Source organism: Manis javanica, chromosome 10, assembly GCF_040802235.1.
Source record: "Manis javanica isolate MJ-LG chromosome 10, MJ_LKY, whole genome shotgun sequence".
NCBI lineage: Eukaryota > Metazoa > Chordata > Mammalia > Pholidota > Manidae > Manis > Manis javanica.
The window spans coordinates 23,915,988-23,938,263 of record NC_133165.1 but is presented as its reverse complement, the minus strand read 5'-3'; the positions used below and the strand labels follow the sequence as shown (position 1 = coordinate 23,938,263).

General features: G+C 52.7%; 2 protein-coding genes across 3 annotated transcripts in view; one reads left to right on the top strand and one right to left on the bottom strand.

The window, feature by feature from the left end:
• The first annotated feature begins 9,832 nt into the window (after positions 1–9,832).
• TMEM106C (transmembrane protein 106C) lies at positions 9,833–15,470 on the top strand. Its single transcript, XM_073214874.1, is given in 12 exon segments — positions 9,833–10,421; positions 10,680–10,899; positions 11,795–11,858; positions 12,314–12,330; positions 12,333–12,469; positions 12,558–12,686; positions 12,848–12,859; positions 13,136–13,172; positions 13,175–13,184; positions 13,626–13,679; positions 14,465–14,471; positions 14,770–15,470. Coding segments are annotated over 11 exon segments (744 nt in total). The 5' UTR covers positions 9,833–10,421; positions 10,680–10,715; the 3' UTR covers positions 14,863–15,470.
• A 2,482-nt stretch (positions 15,471–17,952) lies between these two features.
• Positions 17,953–22,276, bottom strand: part of COL2A1 (collagen type II alpha 1 chain) — a 30,628-nt gene continuing 26,304 nt past the window's right edge. For both annotated transcript variants that reach the window (XM_017652717.3, XM_073214873.1), the window contains 8 exons: positions 22,057–22,110; positions 21,795–21,902; positions 21,432–21,485; positions 20,892–20,999; positions 20,258–20,546; positions 19,633–19,820; positions 19,065–19,307; positions 17,953–18,532 (listed from right to left, as the gene is read on the bottom strand). In XM_017652717.3, coding sequence (XP_017508206.2) covers positions 18,386–18,532; positions 19,065–19,307; positions 19,633–19,820; positions 20,258–20,546; positions 20,892–20,999; positions 21,432–21,485; positions 21,795–21,902; positions 22,057–22,110 — 1,191 coding nt within the window. In that variant the 3' untranslated portion in view covers positions 17,953–18,385. The remainder of the gene's footprint in view (positions 18,533–19,064; positions 19,308–19,632; positions 19,821–20,257; positions 20,547–20,891; positions 21,000–21,431; positions 21,486–21,794; positions 21,903–22,056; positions 22,111–22,276) is intronic.

The window sequence follows — 22,276 nt, the reverse complement described above, 5'->3', positions numbered from 1 at the left end:
GAAGGACACAGGGACATCTGGCATGCTGACCATTCCAGTTCTTGAGCTGAGCTCTGGAAACATGGGTGTATGATACAATATTATTCATTAAACTGTACATTTAAAATATGTATGTTGTTTCACAATAAGAAAAAAAAGCTTGGAAAGTTTCATGTTAAGTATAAACATGAAATAATATTAGGAAATACAAATTCCTACCTCATACAAATTCCCATTCTCTGAGAAGCTTTGGACTCTAAATTTTACAGGAGTCTGAGTTAGCTGGGTGGCAAGGGTCAGCTAAACAAGTAGAGGTTTCAGTTGTAATTCTCTACTAGGCCCATGTTGTTCTCTGTGCCAGGGAGGCCTTAGACAGCTGTCAATCTACTCAAACCGGAGCATGCCCTTCCCTGAGGCCCCTCCCCTGGAGATGCTGAGAACTGCGGGCACCGCTTCCCACCCAGACCTTCTGGCTGGTGTGATCCTCAGGCCTGCAAAGCTCCCTGAGCCCAACACCTCCTGTCCGCATCCACCGACTGCCTCTGTCTCTCAGGAGCAAGGCCCCTTCTGTGGCCTTCAGGCCCATGATGTCCCTGCCGCACTGCCCTCCGAGCCTGTCCTCCCACTGCTGGCTCCGCCAGACTGCCAGGGACTCTGCCGCCCACAACTCCCAGGGCCCCATGGCCCGGTCTGCATGAGGGCATCACCTCTTCCTGGGTTTGGAGTCCAGTGCAGGAGTCCTTGGGAGAACCAGCTGTGGAGGGCACCTAGTACTAGGCCCCAGCACCACCCTCACAAGGCTGCCCTCAGGGCTGAGCCCACCCTACCATCAGAGGCCACAGGCATTTTCGGTTGACTGGTGACTGTCAACTCCCACATCTGACTTGAGCCCCGTTTCTTTCTGACTTGGCTTCTGTTAGACTAAGATTCAGTTTCTCTCCTGCCCCTGATTTTCTGTGGCTCTCTGTCTCTGCAATCCTTCTCAGCCAGCAAAGGAACAGCACTAACCTTCCCTCTGCTCATGGGGGGCCCGTGGGCCTCTGACCCACTCCAGAGGTGTCCCCAGCACAGGCCCCACCCCAGCGGGGGAGGTGACTGAGGCAAGATTTTTGAGAAGAGCCTGAAGCCCTCAGTGGCAGTAGAGCTGAAAGGGAGGGGGAAGACGATGAAACCTGGAGTACAGGAGGGTGGCACTTCCTCTCAGGAAGCACAGGATGTTGTCACCAGTGAGGAGCACCTGGGGGCGGGCGCTGTGTGCATAGTCACACAAGAGCTGAGATGGGAGCTGACCTACGGAGGAAAGCAGGTCTGGGGTGAGGTAAGGTAGGCTCTGCCGGTGTGCTCTCCTCCGCACCGCACCGCAGTCCTGCCCGCTGCAGAACTCACTCTTTCCCCTCTGTTTTCCTTGCACCTTCAGAATTCATGGGGACATAAAGTGAAAGCCAGTGCAAGAGGGGCTTCTGAGGGGCAGAGGGTGCTCCGCCTCAGCCTGGGAGGCTGCCAGAGTGTCCCCTCCCCACCCCAGCCACCTGCCGGCCTCCCAGTCCAGGCAGTGATCCGGAGACCAAGCTCCAGGCCGTTCAGACAAGCTTCCTTTCACACACGTATTCATTATTCCTTCCCCACCCCCAACCCCTTCCCTACCAGCTGCTTAAAATATTTTTCAAACAGAAGAATCCAGCCACAGCTGGAAACCAACCCCAAAGTTAGTCCAGAACGTGGGAGCTGCCAGGGAAAATTGCCGGGCCAGGCAGGGCTGTGGGAGGAAGGGCCTCAGCCACGGAGACAGCCCTGCTCTGCAGGGGCCCAGGAGGGACAGGAGACAAGGGGAGAGGGCACTTGGATCCTGTTGTCCTTCCACAAACAATAGGCGAGGACTTGCTGTGACCAGGCCTTGTGCTGGGACCATGGGGGACACAGATTGCCTTAAATGAAGAGACAGACACTCGGCTCCAGGAGCCACAGGCTCAACAAGGAGATGAGGCAGACAGGAACATTCTGATGCTAGCGGCACACACTCACAGAGGGTCCCTCTGTCCGAGGTCCTGGCCTTCACTTTACATGCCTTAACTCACAGAAAGCCCCATCAGCCCCATAAGAAAGGTGCTGTTGCTACCTCATCTTACAGAGGGAGAAACTGAGGCACACAGAAATTAAATTTTCATATCATCCAACTGGTAAATGGTGGAGTCAGGCTGTGGGCCCAGGGAGTCCAGAATCCATGCTCTCAGCTTCTATGCTGTGCCACTTTTTTTTTTTTGAGAGGGCATCTCTCATATTTATTGATCAAATGGTTGTTAACAACAATAAAGTTCAGTATAGGGGGGTCAATGCTCAATGTACAATCATTAATCCATCTCAAGCCTAACTCTCGTCAGTCTCCAATCTTCTGAAGCATAATGAACAAGTTCTTACATGGTGAACGAATTCTTACATAGTGAATAAATTCTTACATGGTGAACAGTACAAGGGCATTCATCACAGAAACTTTCGGTTTTGATCACGCATTATGAACTATAAACAATCAGGTCAAATATTATGCTGTGCCACTTTTATGCCATCATGCAAGCAGCAAGGCAAAACCCTCAGAATAAGTATAAACAAATTAACAGAGTATTCAAAGAGAGAGATGGTCCTTGGCAGATGGCCAAATCAAGGAGGGCTTCATGGAGGAAGCAACATAAGCACTGTTTCTGAAACAACAGTGGAGCTTTTGAGCTTATGCTCAGTGGCAGGACAGAGATATTTGCAGAGAAAGCTGAGGCAGAAGCAGAGGCAGAAACAGGACCAAGAGGCCCAGCTCCCATTGTGTGTTCCCACCACTCATGCAGTTGTCCTCGCAGCAGCCTAGTGCCCAGAGGGAAGGCTGTGCAACCAGCCCAGGCCCAGCCACGACGGACAGAGATTCAGCATCAGGCGTCATCCCTCCAGCACCCTCGGCAGCTTCTCGCCTCCATCTGACACCTCCCTACAAGCTCAGTTCTCTCATTCTTACTGTTGGGACTGGTTTCCTTACAAATCTGTTCACAAGGATGGGTGAAAGACAAAAGCCATAACACTCTAAAAGCTCTCTGTACCACAAATGTTTGGTGGCATCTAATTTAGACAAAAATCTCCAGCCATCTTGGTTGGGAAGGATGGCCCAGGAGGACGGCCACACCACGCTGTGGCCTAATGACCCCAGGGAGAGGCTTCCCTGGGCCTACTGACAGACTGTCATCATGTAGTGACTGCCGTTTACTGAACGCTTACTACCTGACAGGCGCTAGTCTAAGGTGCTCCTGGAATAACTAATTCCATCATTTGACAATGTTACATATGAGGAAACTGAAGCATAGAAGGGGTTACGAATGGTGTCCAAGTTCACACAGGTAGGTGAAGGGCTAAGTCAGGATTCCCAAGCAGGCAGCCTGACTCCAGCAGCTACCAGAAGGACATGGGTGCAGGGCTTCTGTCAGGGGCTCCTGAGGGCAGGGACTGGACAACTGGGTTCACCTTGACTGGCATGGAGTGTAGTGTGGAGACAAGGCTGTGAGTTCTAAGGAGTTGCTAGTACCCAGGCATTTCTGCAAACTACCTCCCCACAGGCCCATGATGTGAGGGCTCTGAGCCCTTCCGCATCTCTGGACCAATTCCCGTCCCATCATAGGCTGCAGCTGTGAGCACCTACCTGTCCCAGGTGGGCCTCACTGGGAGCTGGCGCCTTCCTGTCCTACCAGGCCAAGCCAGGCCTGGGCAGTCCAGGCCACTCCAGTCCCAGCTGCCTCCCACAACCCTCTGCGAAGGGGAGCTGCCCCAGACCTCTGCAGGCCCTAAGGCTGAGCCCCTGGGAGAGGAGGACTTCCCTCCCGAGGCCCTGACTCCCAGGCCGCTTGCGCCCCCTGGCGGTGGGGAAGGAGCTGTGCCCAGGCCCGCGCTGCCCTGAGTCCGGCCTCCCTCCCTGTCACCCCGCTGCCCTCTCTCCTCTTGCCTCTAGCCATTCATCCTGACTACACACCCACGAGCACATGTCACAACATGGGGACAAAGACTACGTCCGTGACCGCGACGCTGTTCTTGCCCCAAGGGCTCCCTGTTCACTCACTCAAGAGAAACTCCTCTTTGCCAGGCTAAGCTCTCGGCCCCAGGGATACCACCCCCGCTCTCAGGGAGTCGGCCCGGCTCACAGGCAATCACACAAAGCGGCGATAGGCGTGAGGACAGCCGCAGTGACAAAGGGGGAGCGGGCGCAGGGGCGGCAGGACGCGGGGCTTCCGGGCCCCGGGGCTGGGCTCCACGGCTGTGCAGGCCCGCTCTGCGCGCACGGGACCGGTGCGCAGCGGGTGGGGCAGAGCGCAGGGAACCGCTGCGCACAGAGGGCAGGAGGAGTGCGTACCCGAAGCACCGGTGGCTGGGCTCCGGGAGTGTGGGTGGCAGGAAGACAGCAGGAGCCTGTGAGGGCTACCGGAGGTTTGAGAACAGTATGACATGACCACATTTGCACTTTAGAAAAGGAACTGGAGACTGGACTGCTAGACTGGTGGAGTGCCGATGAAGGGCAGGAAGCGCCAGTAGCTAAGAGGTGCTGTGGACTTTATTCCAGCCAGGGACTCTGGGCAGGCCATGCTACTTCCCGGAGCCACAGGATGCCTCACATTGGGTGGGGGTGTTGATACGCAGCCCGCAGGGTTAAGAGGACTAAATGAGATAATGTGCAGGAAGTGCTGCTACAGTGCCTGACACATCAGAGGCACTCAGTAAGTGGTCATCTTTTTAAAGCCAGAAAGCCTACTTAGCAGGTGTTGCCATTGTGCAGGCAAAAGCTTTGGAGGGCCTGGCTTCAGCCTCTGACTGTGGGTGGAGAGAAGACACCAAGAGCAATCTCAGCCCACTTTGGGGATGCCGTAGAGTTTGGATTGTTTTCCTAAAACCCTCCTGGGGTTCCTCTCTGCCTTGTCTTCAGGCTCTGCCCTGTGCCTCTCTTGCTCTGTCACCCTCCCACAGTTCTTTTTTTGCCTGCTGTGTACAGGGTGCTTCTTGTTTGGTGCTCGACACTCATCCATTTGCCTCGCTAGGTCTTGGGCAAGGGCTGCTTGGGGTAGAGGCTTTGCTGGCTGAGGCATCACGTCCTGAGCAGCAGCAGACAGTTTAATGGCAGTTTCCGGTGACAATTGGATGTGGTTCTGTTTGGCCCCCAGGTTTGTCCCAATGGTGGCACAGGGCGTGAGAAAGGCAGTGCCAGGGGAAGCTGACCAGGAAGGTGGCTGACTGCTACCTGGGTTTCATCAAACACTTTGGAGTGAAAATCCAGCAAGGCCACCCCTAGCCTGCTCCTCAGGCAGGCTCCCCAAATTCCTCAGCCTGGGCAGCTTCCTCCCACACCTGCCCCATGGTGGCAGCTCCTAACACAATTCAGGAGGTGATTCAGAACTTCTAGGTGGGGGTTCTTAGGGGCAGCAATTCCTGGAGGGGATGGAGGGCTATAGGTTTCCATTACACACGTGTGGCACACTGATGCAGCTCAGAGCACGCACTCGCCTGAGGCTGCCAGCAGTGGAGGGACTTCTGGCAATCATTAAGTACCAAGGTCCCCACAACCATCACATCCACCCTGGAGACAGCTGTTCACTATGTTCAGGGGCCAGGAATTAGTCTCCTTCATCTCCAAGTCCCTCTACAAGAGAGTCTGGGTCAAGTGTTCATTTAAAAATGTTAGTTTGTGTTTCGGTTTTCCCTGTATTTCTGTCCCCCCTTGCAAGGAGATGACAGCCCTTTGGGTTTCTTTGATTTCTGTGCGGTAAAAACATTTAACAGATTGCTTTAAGACAGCCCCCTGATGTGTCTTCCATTGGTGGCTCAGCTCACTGGAGAGACCACACAGGCATTCCTGAGGTGCCACTGAGGAAAGGAGACCAGGAGAGCAGGCAGAGGTGGAACCTGTGCCAGGTGAGGAAGGGGGCTGAGGGGGTGGGCCTGCTAGTAGGGCTGTGAGGATGTGAGCCCTGTGCCTGGCATCACCCTGGGGAATGGCTGCACTCAGCCCTGGGCACCCATTCTGCCAGCCTGGGTGAATATTCCTGGGTGCCAGGAAAGCAGTGATCTCATGATCTCACCCAAATCAGGGGCCTGTGGAGAGTTAGACAGGGAGGAGAGTGTGGCACGGTGGGCTGAGCCTAAGAGGCTCTTCCTTCTCCAGCTTCCAGGCTCTCAGAAGCCGGTTTCTTGGGCTCTTGGGTGACTCTGGGGAAGCGCAAGGCAGGCAGCTTCAGTAACCATGGAGCCTGCATCCTACTGGCCAGTCAGGGTGGGGCTGGGCTGGAGGTAGGTTGGTTTCCTTTAAAAAAAAAATAGGACAACCTTTGTCCTCCTGGATTTATGTAGGAAGAGTCATACCTCTTACTGCAGTCAGCACACAGTACACTTGATTGGCTGCTCCAGGGTACATCCTCAAGCCAGGTGAACAGGAGTCCCACAATCAGCCTTTTCTATGCCCCTCAGTGAAGGCATTGAGGAGGCTTGGCCTTGCAGACCACCTTGACTGACTATGGCTTCAGAAGACCCCTTTACCTGGTTGTGGTGGATTGTCAGTTCCTTGAACCCACAAGCCCCCGAATCCCTCTGTCTCCCCATCACAGTAGTCTGAGTGGAGCTCCCTGCTGCCAGCTGCCGAGGGTGTAGCGTATAGGTGCAGCCCTTCACCTAGATCCCTTTTGTATATAAGCACCTTCTGTCCCACTCCTCTTTCTAGAACAGGTCTGTAAACTTTCTTCCTGTGACCCTTCTCCATAACAAATAAAAAGAGGCAGTCCTTGGGAGCAGAAAATCATGCCCCAGTTCTGACCTTACTGCCATGGCCAGGGTCAACAGCTTCCCGTGTTTCGGTGTGAAATGGGAATGACAGCGCCTTCACCTCACAGGACGTACAGGTGATGGCAAAATGATCTCTTGCTCTAAGAGATTCTTAAATGCAAGGGACCATCTTCTACCCTTCCCTTTAAAGAACTGAACCTGGAGCCTCAGAGGGTGGGACTGTTTCCTCCTTATCTGGACAACACACGGGTCAGAGCTTGCACACTGAGATCTCTGATTCACGTTGGAATAAACGCAAAGCCATGAAATTAAAAGGTCTGTCTGCCCCTTAAGTCCACCTGTGAACCACAGTGGCTGCAGCAGTGGGTATAAGATCTGGCTCGGCCTCTAACTCCCCAAGCTCTAGCAAGTCTCTCAGTCTCTTTGGAAAGTATATGGAACAAGGAAACAACAGTTTTGGTTCTGGGACTGATTCTTTTACTCGGTATCATTTATCTTTAAGCAAGTTTTCCCAACTGAGGAATAAATAAAGGGGGCGGGATGAAGACACACTTCCCACTCTAAATCCTCGGTCTCCTGTCATTGCAGAGAGAGGGTGACACAGTCCTACACACACCCCTGTACAATCCTGTCCCTGTGCAGAGCCCGGCAGAGCTGGTCCCTGACCTCCCTCTGTCCCTTAGGGCCTTTCAAGACAGCAGCCCTTCAGGCCCCTACCTCCCTCAGCCTCAGGGACCAGGGGAACACAGCACAGAGGCTGGGAGTACAGGGGTCCCCTACTGGAACCCCCTCTGCCCTGGACCACCCAGAGAGTCTCAGTGAACTCATGCCTGCAGTGACCTCACTGCTCACAACCAGGATGGTGAGACCCACCCCGCAGCCAGCACAGGTGAGAAGTGATGGGTGTCTCCTCAGGAATGTGCTGCCCAATTAAAACTGCCTCCCAGACAGCCCAGGTGGATGCCGGGACTGCTCCCCCAGGCAGTGCTGGCCAGCCTTCAGGCTTTGATCGGCAGCCATTTATGAGGGCTTCACGGCACCAAGCGTCCATCTGGGTGCTGGGGACACTGGAGAGCACGGCATGTTTCAGACACACTTTCAGAAGTGCATTGTCAGAAAGCCTCCAAGGTTCTGCAGGCGCTCTTTACGTCCCCACCAACCCAAAGCCCTGCTTTTCTCTCCACAGTCCCAGCCCTCAGCCGGTTCCTTTTCTCTCCAAAGCATCCACAGTGCTCAATCTTCCTCTGGCTGCCTTTTCCTGTTAGGCTGGTATGAATCAGGCCATTGCCTTCCCACCTTCCCGGATTCTAGGACAGCCTGGACAACCCTCTATGTGTCCACCTGTAGTGTGGATAATAAGGCTTATCTGTCCTTGGCAGGATTCTGGCAAAGTGAGCAACATGCATGAGACTGAAGGACGGGTTCACTCGCCAGACTGCCCAGGTGAAGTCCCTGTCAGAGCGGATCCTCAGACACAATAGCCAGATTTGGAAGATAAGCCTCAGGCGCCTGGCAAGGTACCTCCCTGTGTCTCAGGGTTTCTGCCTTAAGAGCAGATATTAGAAGATAGAAACCTGGGTGTGGCCTGCATGGTGTGTTGTAGATAAAGCAGTCAGAGAATGTTTATGTCAAAATTCAGGCTTTCCCCTTAACTGGTTCTGTGTCTGTATCTTTTAGGATTGCATCCACTATGAAGACACCCCCCCCAAAAAAAACCTCCACAATTTTGGGGGGTGGTTATTTTTCTCATGCAATGAGAAGTCATAAGATTGGCAGTCCAGAGCCTGAATGTGGTTCCATATGCCACCAGGGACCCAGGCTCCTTTATTCTTCTCTGCAGCCTTACTTAGCAGGCACTTATTGCCTCACGGTCCTAAGATAGCTGCCCCATCTCCAACATTAAGTCTAAATTCCAAACAGGAAGAAGGTCAAAGGAACAGCTGAAGTCTCTGTACCTTTTTAAGGAGCTTTCCTGGAAGTCCCTCACAACCTCTGCTTACATCTCATTGACTCAAATTATGTCACATGGCCAGAAAGGCTGGGAAATATGTTTTTAATTGAATATACTGCTGCCCCCAACAAAATTAGATTTCCATAAACAAGAAATATAAACTGGATTAGAACTTGAAAGAGAGAGAGGTGAAGACCAAATTTCAGGGAGGAGTATAGGCAGAGGTAGATAAAGAGGTGCATAGCCCGTTGTTACTTCTGACAAAGATTCTTTGCCTGACCAAACTTTAGTTGGCTCCTGAACCTTCTCCCAGGTCCCTCTGTGCCCTTATTAAAAAATCCAGTTTTGGCGAGAATTGCCCTAAGTCAATTTAGCAAGAACCCTCCCTATCTGATTGGGGTCCTTGATCTCCACACCCAGGTGATATCCAAGCACCTGGGCCTGTCTTCAGCCAAAATCCTGTTAGGCTGGTTTAGCCAGCATTCTCCTTACCCCAGTTTCCTCTTTGTCCTTTTCCATCCACTGCCCTCCCACCCTGCTCCTACTTGCCTCTGCTGCGTTTGGAATTGAGCCCAATCCAATCTCTCGCCCCCACTGCACGGCTCCACTGCAGCAGCCCCCACACTCAACTGCTACGGCACTCTTCAGTAAAGTCCGCTTCATCAGCAAGTCATTCGGTATTTTTTAACACTTACTCTAAAGGAAGGCTCCGTGGGCTGACTGTGGCCAGCAGGTGGGCAGGTGGCTAGATGGCAGCAGGACATCTGCCTTCGGATGGCAGAGGCCTCAGAGGTCAGCAGCCTCATTCCCGCTGCCAAGAGGAACCTCATTCACCCAGTTCTCAATCTGTCCTCTCCCCCCGTTATCTTAAGTAAGTTCACCTGCCTAACGTCTGCTCTCGCTTCCTTCCTCTGCAGGCTAAACTCAGCCTGGCAGCCCGTGCAAGGAACCCCGTCCTCGAAAGCGTCCTCTAATCCCTGCGCGGGCTCTGAGTGCGGGTGACCGGCGGAGGGACCTAAGGCGGGAGGAGCGCAGGTGTGCGTCTTCTGCTGCTTCCTACCATCGTCAGCTCTACACCGGCCGTGTTCAAAGGACAGTTGAGAATGACTGTGGCCCCCGGCAGCTCCTTCCTCCCGGCCCCACAGAGACTTTCAGCTCCGGAATGTGACGTGAGCCTTTCCCAGCGTCTCTGGGCAACGGCGGACAGCAGCCTGTTTCTCGGCCCCTCCCGCCGGAGGCCGTGCAGATCGCGGCCCGCCAGACCCTCTTCCGGTCGCGCTCAGTCGGCGCCGACCGCCAGCCGCGAGGAGCGCCCGCGCCCACGCACGCAGGCACCGCCCCCCAGCGCCTTCCTTTCGGCGCGTGCGCACCGAGTGCTTGCCGCTCGGCGCAGCGAAGAGGCAGATAACATCACCTGAAGCGAGCCGGTGGCGGCGTTGCGTCCGAGAGGGGAATTTCCTGGAAGCCCGCGCCCTGCAGTTCCGGGGCCTCGGCGTTGTTTCTCGCCTGGGGAGTCAGGGGGACTCGGAGCGTCGCTTTTTGCCAGGGGGCGTGACCTGAGCACGCCTCCCGGGCTGCGGATGGAGCGGGTTGGGAATCTTTAAGGCCTGTTACTGATTCGGCGCCCGGTGTTGGTCCAGGAAGGCTTGTCCGAGGACAGCTCAGGCCAGATAGTGGACAGGAAGTGGCGACGCAGGGCCAGGTGGGAGCCGGGGGTCCCAGACACCTGGCGCTGAGGAGCTGGGCAGGCGGGCGGATGCGCGGGTTCCTGGGCTGTATGGAGGAGGTGGGAGCGCCTGGGGAGCACTGCTACAAAATGACAGCCCTCCTGGAAATTGTGCAGATGTTTGGGATCACACTGAGGACGGAAATTTAGTCATTTTTGTGTTTTCACTTTTCTCATCGAAAAACGCAGTTTCTTCTCACTGTGGCCACTAACATGGACTCACTTGCCTCTTAGCATTCTAGGACACGATGCGGGTGGCACATCCCGACCATGGAGTCCCAGCATTCCACCTCTGCTCCTACCCCTTCCTTCAAGAGGAAGAAAGAAGAAGACAGGGAGGACTGGCTGGCTGACCTGGAGCAGGAAGAAGCCGTTGTTCAGTTCCCGTACATGGAGTTCACTCGTAAAGATAGCATCACCTGTCCCTGCCAAGCGACAGGCTACATTCTGACCGGTGAGAATTTTTGGTGATCATGAGAAGGATAATTCCCCAACCAGAATCACAGAGTACCTGCAGGGCTTCTGTCCGATCTCCCAGACAGCTTTTCTTCTGGGCATGTGTACCATGGTCCCAGACTGGGCCCTGAAGAGGAGCCAGCTCAGCTGATGCATAAACTTGGGCAGGGTTCTCAACTTCTCTCGGTCTCCTTATATTTGAAAGCCTTTATTTTCTTCATTTCCACTCTTTCGTTCTTTGTTTCCTTGGTTTGGAACATTCTCTTTGCTGGGTATTGTGGGGTTTGTTGACAGGCCCTTTTCTCTATTGCTCTCACTCAGTCTGGCACAGCTTTGCGGGGAACCATTTTGGGGAACTTATTTTCATGGAAGTAGGTAGTGAATCATTGACAGCCTAAGATCTGGAAGATATGTCAAGTGGGGAGAGGAAAATCAATGCTCAGGAGTGGCGCCTGGGTTAGATCATCTGTCACTAAGCTGGCCCTCTGGAAGGTCTGAGCAGTTTAGATGGAGAGTCACAGAAATTTACAGCTCATACAAACATCTGTGCCAAAGCCTTTCTATTGCAGATGAGAGGCAGTGGCCTGGAGAGGTGATGACTTCCCCAAGGCCATTCAGCAGCTCAAGGCCATACATTAGGGCAGACAAGCGCCTAGATTTCTCACCTTCCATGTCACACTCAGGGATCACATTGGCAGTGCTAATAGGTGTTTTGTAATTTGTGGCACTCTCAATACATGTACTTCTTGTTAATTAGACCCAAAGTGCAAAGTTGGTATCTTAGAAATGTATAATTTCAGACAAGTATATGCTGTGGCTAATCTTTGATGTGAAGGAACTACTGCCAACACATGAATTTATTTTACCAAACTCGCTGTTTGGTTCTTTTCTAGAACAAGTAAATGAGTTGGCAGCTTTCATCTCCCACAGCGATCAGAGATTGCAGCCTCAGAGAGTGTGAGTTACCTGTCTCTCTCCTATTAATACCTACATCTAACCCTAGTCCCTCTTAATATGTGTGAGTGCCAGTTAACTTTTTGAAAATTTTTATAAGTTCTGGTAAATTCCCTGTTTCCTTTAATACTGTTTGCTCAAGCAGAAAAGTTCTGCCCCCATCACTGTCTGGGGAAGGAAACTGGAAACTAGAAATATTCTGAGGGCCAGGTGAAGGAATTGAATTTGAAGGAATTGGAGAAGAAGTAAGGAAATGTTTCTGCCCACCCACCCCCTCTCTTCCCTTTCCAGATTGCAAACAGCATTCAGTGGGTTTTAAAAGGCTTCCCCTCCCCTCTGGGGTTCCTGGCATTTTGTACTTTCCTTCCCCTCTTACCTCATTCCTGGTTTTGCATTTAATCTTGACTGGATGTTGATAGCTGACCGCCTGGGTGGGTCATGTGCTGTGTCATTTGCAGTAAGCAGTATGTCCTCCTGTCCTGCTGTGTCTCCCGGCATCTGGTTTGGTGGTCTTCTTCCTTTTCCCACTTTCGGTCCTGGTGGGTGATGATGGTATCAAAGTGGTGAAAGTCACATTTAATAAGCAGGACTCCCTTTTAATCCTCACAATCACAGTAAGTCTTAAGCCTCCCTTCCTGGTGTGCCCCTGCATGCCTTGGGCCTGAGACACTTACGCCCATTTCCTCACTTGCACGGATGCAGGCCACCCTGAAAATAAGGAACTCCAACTTCTACCCTGTTGCAGTGACCAGCCTGTCCAGCCAGGTTCAGTACATGAGCACAGTGGTTGGTGCCTATGTGGCAGCTAACATCTCCCTCATTCCACCCGGAGTGAGCAACTGGTATGCTGTTCTTTTGGCCCCTTGCCCCATAGGCCTAAGGGAAGAGCAGGGCTGTGGGAATGCTTTAGTCTCATTACCTTCCTTTTCTTTTCCTAATTTCCACTTGTAGGAATTGGTTAATGAGGAAGATCTGACAAGCTCTGTAATTAGGAAAAGCAGCTAGCATTGAAGTATTAGGTAAACAAAAGAATTTGTAAGAGAAGACAATTTGCTACAAATCAAGAAGAGGTAGTTTTATAGCCTGAGGTCCATTGGCCTCTCAAAAGGGAAGAGGTTAGAAGCATTTGTTAAAGGCTGATGATCTTTATTGGGGACAATCTTGGGGAAATATTTTGCATGTGACAGAAGAATGCTCCCAGGTCTTTGGATTGCGAATAACAGAACTATTCTGTGTTAAGTCTGCTTGGCCACAGACTAACTTTGGTCTCTTGTTTTCAGGTGACTTTTACTGTGAAGGCTGAGATGGGTGGACCATTTTTTATGTGTAGTGAGGACAGTGTTCTCTCTGTGTGTCTCTACTGGATGATAGGGACTTAGACTTGTACTCAGTTGCTTGCAGCTGGTCCTGCCTTAAGTCCCAGTCTTTTGCCTGTGGGTTCCCCAGCTTGGGCTGGCTTGAGGCTTATTTGGAGGTTGTATTGTTTGAAATGCAACTGAAGTGCTGGAATTTCCAAAAGAGAACAGTAAGCTACTAGAAACATTTCCAAGCTCCAGTACTAACAGTGGGTTGGAAAAAAACAAAAGGTATCATGCAGGTGGCTGGAAGGACACTGTGGGTCTGGGAATGCGCAAGCCCTGAGGGTGAGTGAGGATGAGGAAGTGCCGGCAAAGGGCTGGCTGCTCCCCAGTTTGACAATATAATTCAGCACTCTTCTGTTGAATCTCTTTTTTTAACCAAACTGGTGTTTCCATATTTGCTGTTTGGTAGCTTCTTCTGTATGTCACCCAGTATCCTGGTGCACAACGTAATGATCTTCATGCGGTGCATCACTCTTCCCCTGTCCCTGTGGCCTTTGTGTTTGAGCCTGACTCAGCCACATGAGCTCTCCATCTGGGCTCGGGAGATCCTGTGACCACCCAGGACAGAGGCCTCCAACCGAAGAGGGGACACCTGATGCCTGCACAGGCACGGTCACAGTAGACCTCTAGTGTCCTACAGACGCCAGGTCCAAATCCGCTTTACAGACCACCAGATTCACAGTAGTAAAATGTCTCTCCGTGAAGTGGGGTCTAGTTTGGTGATCCCTTTAGACTCCTGGTGAGACTAATAAAGGACAGAAAAGCAATTTTTAAGGTGTAAGTACTGGGCATTCAGCCAGACTTACTGTCTGTCCACCCAGATTACCACATGTCACAGACCTGTAAGGTTATTCCTAGAACCACGACTGTTCGCAAACTCTGCTGCAGACATTTGAAGTATGAGGGCTAGAGCAGGGTTTCTCGGCCTTGGCACTGTTGCCATTTTGGGTGAGTCAGGCCTTTGTTGTGGGGGCTGTTCTGTGCACTGCGGGATGCTCAACAGCACCCCTGCCCTCACCCCTCTTGATTCCAGTAACCCCACCTACTCCTACCCTCAATTGTAACAACCCTGAATGTCTCCAGACATTGCCAAAAGTCTCCCATGGGGTGGCATTGTCCCCAGTTGAGAAGGTCCCCTCATGGCACAGCATCTCTGTGGATGTGGAAAGATCCTCTGGCCTCTTGGTTATGTAACCATGAAGATAAGCCGCTGGGACCAGTGGATAAGCTTGAGTAGTCAGGTTTCAGAACCTCAGCTGAGGTCATCCCAGCTCCTTCCCCAGCACTGGCGGCCTTGGGAAGCCCTAACAGCAATAGGTGGTGGCAGGGGGTTTGTATTAATTTTGGTCCCCATTCCCATAGCTTGATTTTCAATGTTTGCTTAATGATTTTTGCACTCTGAATCTTCATACCAAGGATAAATTTCATGACTGTTTGGCTGATATTGACCATGGATATTGTTACCTGAGCTTATAAGAAATTTGGGCTAATTTTCTTATTTCATCTCAAAAACAGAATTAATTCTTCTTGATTTCTTTTCCTTAGAACTTCAGTTGAAGATACCTTACGTTGGCTGCATGACCCAGAGTTCCTTGGAGACAAACCATTATGTGGACTGTGATGGAGCCAATTCCACAGCTGTTTAAAAGCTACTCTGGGTTCTTCCACAGCAGCACCTGTATGAAGAGACACATCTGTTCCCAGGGCCTGAGCTCCATACCTACCCCAGAGAGTAGACGTAGAGAGAAATTGGCTCTGTCAGTTCCCAGCAAACATGCTCCCATGGCTTGGAAGAAAACTCTGTAGCACTTTTCTCAATTATGTTTCTCAGAAGCAGCATAATCCCTGCCTAGTGCCTAACCTATGCCCAGCAAATAGCAGGCACTCAAAGAAGGTGTGAATTTAGTACTGACCTTTTTCAGCTGTTCTCAGGGCCTTATAAACTGAAATCACACCATGTTCTAGGTGATCAGACTGTGACGTGATGTGGAGGGAGGCCTATCAACGCAGCTGCACAGAAGAGGCAGCAGGGAGAGGTGTTCGAATGCATAACAAGAAGGCACAGACCTCAACGTGACGTTTCTCATCTGCTCCCAAATGCGCAGGAATTTTAAAAAACAAAAACAACCCTTTTCCCTGTAGAAAGTTAATGGTTGTTTTTACCAAAAGTCTATGTAGGTGTTGATTTACCCTTCATCCATTGGCTGGAACATGGATCTGGAATTTGGTAGAAAATAAACCTGATGTTGACTTATCTGTGTCTCCTCTGACTGCCTGGACCCCAGAGTAACAGAGTAGTCGCCAGCTCAGTGGGTCCGCACAGGATGGGAAGGGAAGAGAAGGTGCCCTGGTTGTTTTGCGCCCTGGACCTCCTGTCACAGGAAGCGGCCTCTGGGGTGACAGGCTGCCCTGTTGTGCTTACAGAGGGCAGTGTTGGAAGAGTAGAGTAGAGACGCCTGAGAGGTGAGAAGCCACTTCCCCCACCCACTGGCGGCAGTGCTGATCTAGAGGACCTGATTTGAGGCTGAAAGTTTCTTGAACCCTGCGCACTCCATCAGCCACCAGGAGTGGGCTAAAGCCCCACGATGATGGGGAATCTAGTTGGGAAGCTTGAGTGGTCAGGCTTCAGAACTCAGCTGAGGTCGTCCCAGCTCCTTGCCCAGCACTAGTGGCTTCGGGAAGCCCTAACAGCAATTGGTGGCAGGGGTCTGTATTTGTTTTGGCCCCATTTCCATAGCTTGATGTTCAATGTTTGCTTAATGACTTCTGCAGTCTGAATTCAAGGGAAAATTTCAAGACTTTGGCTGATACTGACAGTGACTGAGTAACCTGAAAGTGGAGCTGCTTGCCCTACTGGGTCCTTTAACGCTGCGTGTACACGGCAGGGACACCTGCTGTGTGCCGATGATAGATGTCACCACTTGTGAGGAAGCAGATGTACAGTTTCTGAGAATGTTGCCAAAACACATGAAGATCTTCACATCGCTGTGTTTTATCTTCAGTTTTCCCATTTTCCAAGTAGTCTCTCATATTTTCCATGTAACTTTGAAAAAGCTGTTTTGGTACTTAAGGTTTGAATCATTTTTGTGACCATGTGCCTTAGTGGCATTTCTTGTTCTTGATATTACCCTTAAATCCAGCTATCATATTAAAATAAAGCACTTACAGTTTTTAAATATACGGAACATAAATAGGCATGAGAATAATGCTATGAATTCTTTATATTCTTGGCATCCCAAACTATACTTTAGGATGTCCTGCATAGTTTTATCCCACTGTCAATCCTTAAAGGCATAGGATTTACTCAGCAACACCAGAATTTCTGATGCATTTTGTCCAGAGTCATAGCTAGAAGTTTAAAATGCTATCATAAGCTTTTGATATTTGCCTGCCCCATAGAGGCCACCGTTTACCTTCATGTCTATTCTGCTACCCTAGTTTCCCCAAAGCAGGATACCCAAGATCTCTGGGTCAGCTGTCCTTCCTAGGGATTCTAGCTCCAAATGCGAGACAAATTATTTAAAAGAATCAGCCTATTTGTAAAGACTGTGCATGAATCTAATTGCCCAAATATTTTCTCTGAGCAAAGTAATCCTTACTCTCTGCCTTTTTAAGTAAGATTCTTCATCCCCTCCACTCAACTCCTAACTTTCTCTGTGTTGCTTTGCTTGTGTAGAAGAGGAGACTATTTCAGAAGTTCTGTGATTTGCACAGGATCCAGGAACTTGAGTAAGTCTCCTAGTTGAAGCTTGGACACTTCTGTAGAGGTGAAGAAGAGAGGAAAATTGATCTGGCCAAGCCTCCAAGCGAGGTGGGCCACTCCATCCTGCTGTCAGGAATTCACCTGAGGTTATTCTCACTGGAGAGACTTCCCACCTTCCCTGGGGCACCAGGGATCACAGGAGTTGGTAATGAACCTGGCCATTCCCACCTTCCCCTTGAGGCCAGGTTGGGACAAAGGAGCCTTGGCAAGCGAAACAGCACTGGTGCGGGCAGGCACAGGTCTTTCTGCTCCCTGGGCCTCTGCCTTGAGCCCTTCCTTCTTGATCTCTCCTTGGCTCTCTGCGCAGCAGTTGTCTATTTCTGGGTCTCACTAGGAACTCAGGAAGGGGATGGGCAGCCCAGGATCACCTTAACATCCTGGTATAAATGGGGAGTCTGTGTTAGCTTTAAGTGCAGACCCAGGAAGTGAATAATGGGTCAGAGAGAAGGGGCAGGAAAGGAATAAGAGGTGGGGTTAAGCAGTCAACACTTCCACCTCTTCTTGAGCTAGAAATCTTGGAGACACAATGAACTAGATCACCAAGATTGTCCGACTGTGCACTTACCACAGGACCCCACAGACCCGTTCTCCTCCCTCTGCCCCATCTTCCCCACCCTGCCTTGAAGCAGCTCCCATCTCCCAAGTGGCAGCCTGCACATTGTCCATCCCCAAGCCCCAAGTGCATCTCCCACACACTAGTGTGCCCTGGGGCGTGTTCTGTGTTCACTCCCAACAGGGCCGTTCCTCTCTCCTGCCTCCCTTCCGAACCCTTGGGCTGTGGTGCCAGGTCACTCCTGGGGTTCCACGCACGGCCAAGGTTTGTGACAAGGGGCAAGTTTGTGTTTATAAGAGGTTGCTAAACAGGGCAGTGTGGCTTCAGTGTCTTCCAGAAGGCCTAAGGACGGCCACTTGGTTGTGCCCATGGAATCGGGATTAATGGAAAATAAAGAACACAGCACAGGTTGTCGATATGTACTTTCCAATAATTTTTTTGTTTTTAATATCAGTTGATGTTTTAAAAAATACAGAGGTGTTTGACACCGAATAGCACCATTGTATGGGACACACACGTTCCTATGCCCAGCTCCTGAAGGGGCTCTTCTTGCTGGGCTCGGGGGCAGTCACTCGGGGGCGTTTGACTCACACCAGTTAGTTTCCTGCCTCTGCTTTGACCCAAAGGTCTTATAGGAAGACAATAAATAAATAGAACACCGAGATTTTATTTTGCAGTCTGCCCGGTTCAGGTCTCTTGGAAAGAGAGGGAAGAAAAGTCCAAACTGTGAGTGGGATATATGGACATCAGGTTGGGTCAGCCATTCAGTGCAGAGTCCTAGAGTGACTGGGGTTGGAAAGCACTTAGGTCCTTTGGGTTTGCAAATGGATGGTGTTGTTTCAGGTTTGGGTTTTTACAAGAAGCAGGCAGGCCCTATGTCCACACCAAATTCCTGCTCAGGCCCTCCTATGTCCATAGGTGCGATGTCAATGATGGGGAGACGTGAGGTCTTCTGTGACCGGTATTCGATCATAGTCTTGCCCCACTTACCGGTGTGTTTCTAGGGGAGAAAGAGAGGAGACCTTTATTCAGTGGATGACTTGCAATCCAGGGTCAGCTGCTCAAGACCCCAAAACTGAGCATCATACAACACAAAGTGAAAAATACACTTGAGGGTCCCCAGGCCTCCTCTGGGCTTTCCAAAGCCTGTCCGCCTCAGCTCCTGTCTTTTGTGGCCAGGCCTCCTCTACCCTGCCCTTCTCCTCCTTCCCTGCTCCCCACAATGAGCTCCCCACTTGGGAGCCTCCGCTCGCAGGCAGGCCCATACCCATCACATGAGCACTGCTGCAGGAGCACTAGACACTGGGCAGGGTCCCATGTCCCTGAGCCCAGGGGCAGAGAAGATGATGTGCACCTCAGCCTCTCCTGTCACTCTGCCTGTCTTCCCCACGTAACCCTCACACTCACACCTCTGAGGGTCCCATCACTTTAAGACCATGACACCTGCTGTGGACCAACCCTCTGCTACTCCAGCCTGAGCCCCAGGTCCCAGGCACTGCCATCCCCCTGGCAGCTCCAGCTGGCTGACTCACCGTGCAGCCATCCTTCAGCACAGTATACGTGAACCTGCTGTTGCCCTCAGCCCGAATCTCCACATCGTTGGAGCCCTGGATGAGCAGGGCCTTCCTGAGGTTGCCAGCTGTTTCGTCCAGGTAGGCAATGCTGTTCTTGCAGTGGTAGGTGATGTTCTGGGAGCCCTCGGTGGACAGCAAGCGGAGGAAGGTCATCTGGATGTTGGCAGTGTTGGGGGCCAGACTGTCATCTCCATAGCTGAACTGTTAGGGCAGAGAGCAGGGTGTGAGGCCCGGGGGTGGCATTCAGTGGGAATCAGGGGCTGCCAACTGTCTGGAATGCAGAGAAGCTGATGGGGGCCAGAGATGCAGGTCACTGGAAGGATGATTTTGCTTCCGGGGCACAAAGCAAGACTTCAAGCCTCTTCCTCCACCTCTAGATGGGAAAAAGTACTATTCCTCCTTTTTCTTTCCTCTTAAGCTCCAAAGAAAACTGGTGAGAATGCGGGCAAGATGCTAAAGACTTCCAGGGAGAATGAAGAGAAAGATTTTGAGGCTCCACCTCTGCCTAGAGCAGACAGGAACTCACGTGGAAGCCACCATTGATGGTCTCTCCAAACCAGATGTGTCTCTTGTCCTTGGTCTTGCTGCTCCACCAGTTCTTCTTGGGCACATTCGCCGGGTTGGGGTGGACACAGGTCTCGCCCGTCTCCATGTTGCAGAACACCTTCATGGCGTCCAAGGTGCAGCCCTGGTTGGGGTCGATCCAGTAATCTCCTGCAGGTGGGAGAGGTTACAGCCGTCAGGGCACAGACATACTCCGGACGGAGAACCAGGCCTGCCTGGGAGAGAATGAAAGGCCTGGGGGATGCCTGAGGGGTGCAGTGTGTGAGGGCCTCATGTGGCCCCAGGGAGGAGAGATGAAGGGATCCCAAGCTAAGGAGATGGGGGTGAGAAAAGTCAGTGCTAGGCAGGGGTGCCAGCGAAGGGCAGGAGCGGCTCCTGCCTGGCAGATGGACGCCACCTTGAAATCACTTCCGCCATGTGGCCATACAGCACAGGAGCCAGAGCTGCAGTTTCTCTGCTGTGAGGAGAGCAGCCCTCCACCAGAACCTTCTAGGCCTGATCTGCTCTGCCCTAAGAGGTGTCTCCTTCCCTTAGAGGGTGGGCTGACTTCCTACTCTCCGGGGCAGGGGTCCTGCCCTCCAGCTCACCGCTCTTCCATCCGGGGTGGCAGAGTTTCAGGTCCCGGCAGGTGCGAGCAGGATTCTTGCGGGAGCCCTCCGGGCTGCGGATGCTCTCAATCTGGTTGTTGAGGGACTTGAGAGTGGCGTCCACCTCGACATCGTGCTGTCTCAGGCCGCCAGCCGCCTCATCAGCCCGCATATACTGCAGGGGGTCGGGGCCCTTCTCTCTCTGGCCTAGGCCAGCAAAGGCGGACATGTCGATGCCAGGGCCAGGGGGACCTGGAGGGCCAGGGGGGCCAGGATTTCCAGGAGGACCCTGTAGCCAGAAACAGAGGAATCAGCCAGGAACTGTGGAGAGATGCACTTCCTGTGTCCATCCCCACCTTCTAGAATGTGCTAGAGTGTCTTCTTCCCAGTCCCCTGGGCAGGAGAGGGTAAGAGGGCCAGCACCAAGAAAACCATAGCACTGTCCCATTAGCACCTCTCCTCTGCTTCCCAACACCAGTCAGGGACCCTCTGACCCCTGAGGGAGATTCCAGAATAAAAGATGCCATCACCATTAGCTGCAGGCTATGCCCCCAAAGGACCCTTGGCACCTGAGAGCTCAGGCCTCACAGATGCCGGGAGCCCCAGGCAGCAGGGAAGGGGCCAGGACACTCACAGCCGGACCAGTTTCGCCTGAACGTCCACGGGGCCCGGGAGGTCCAATGGGACCAGGGATTCCATTAGCACCATCTTTGCCAGAGGGACCGACGGGGCCGGGAGGACCCTGCAGCCAGGAGAGAGGATGGCAATGAAAGAAGAGCCATGGCCAGGGGGCGGGGCCTGGGAGCCGCTGGGGCTGCTCCAGGACGTCCTGCCAGCACTCTCTGCTCTGCTCCCAGTGCTTTGCATTTCTGTCATCGAGCCCAGACTGGTCTCTCTATGGCCAAGAACCATTGGGAAGGCTTCCTGACTCCTACCATCCTGCACCCCTCTTTGTACAGTCACATTCCAAGGGAGCTGACAGTTGAGAGCAGCTCTCGTGTTCGTTCTGCCTGTGATCTCAGGTGCCCTTCTGCCCCCACTCACCCCGAGCCAGGCTGCTGAGTGAGAACCCTTGAACCCAGGGCTTCCCTAGAAGCTGGCTTCCCACCCCACGAGAACACCTGGCTGGCACCCTGGGCCCAGCCCTGAGGAAGGCTCACTCCGTCTCACTTACTCTAGGACCAGAAGGACCAGCAGGACCAGAAGCACCTTGGTCTCCAGAAGGACCCTGTGCAGAAGGAAGAGGCAGAGGTCAGAGGTCAGCACAGACAGGGTCCCTTCTTCCAGGATGGGGAGCCTTCTTGAGGGTCCATCTATCTGTGTATTTACCTATGTACCTACCCACCCTCCTAACTATCAGGAGTTGGAGAAGCAGATTCAGGTCCCTCCCGCATTCCCTTTCCACTTGCTCCTCCTCCAACCCAAGGAAGTCCTGAAAATCCCCTAGGTGACCCCAAAGTGTCTTAGTGGCATGAGAGGCACAAGTGGGCTCTGAACAGTGGGGGCCCCGGGGAGCCAGGCACAGACAGCAACTCACAGGGGGGCCAGGCAGACCCTGCAGACCAGTGAAGCCGCGGTGTCCTTTCAGTCCCCTCTCACCAGCCTCTCCAGCTTCCCCTTTGTCACCTCGGGGGCCTTGAGGGCCCTGGGAATGAGACAGACACAGTTTGGGGCGGGTTGGGCTGGGGTAGGAGCCCTCTGCTGGCCTCAGGGGAGCCAACGAGTCCCAGGATCTGCAGGGCCCCTCTCACCCCCCAAGCCTGCTGCTGGGCACCCACCCAGAACTTTGAGATACTCACTGCAATTCCCCGGGCTCCAGCTGGTCCTGAGGGACCCATGGGGCCTTGTGCACCCTATGAGGCAGAGAACAGGGGCCGTGTCAGAGCAGAGCCAGGGATGGCCCTCCTCTGCCTCTGCCCCAGGCTGGCCACGGCGGCTGCTGCTCCCACAGCCAGGAAAGCCTGCGCTCGGCACACCTCCAGGGCCTGAGGAGGAGGGGAGGTCAGGGGAGAGCCCCCC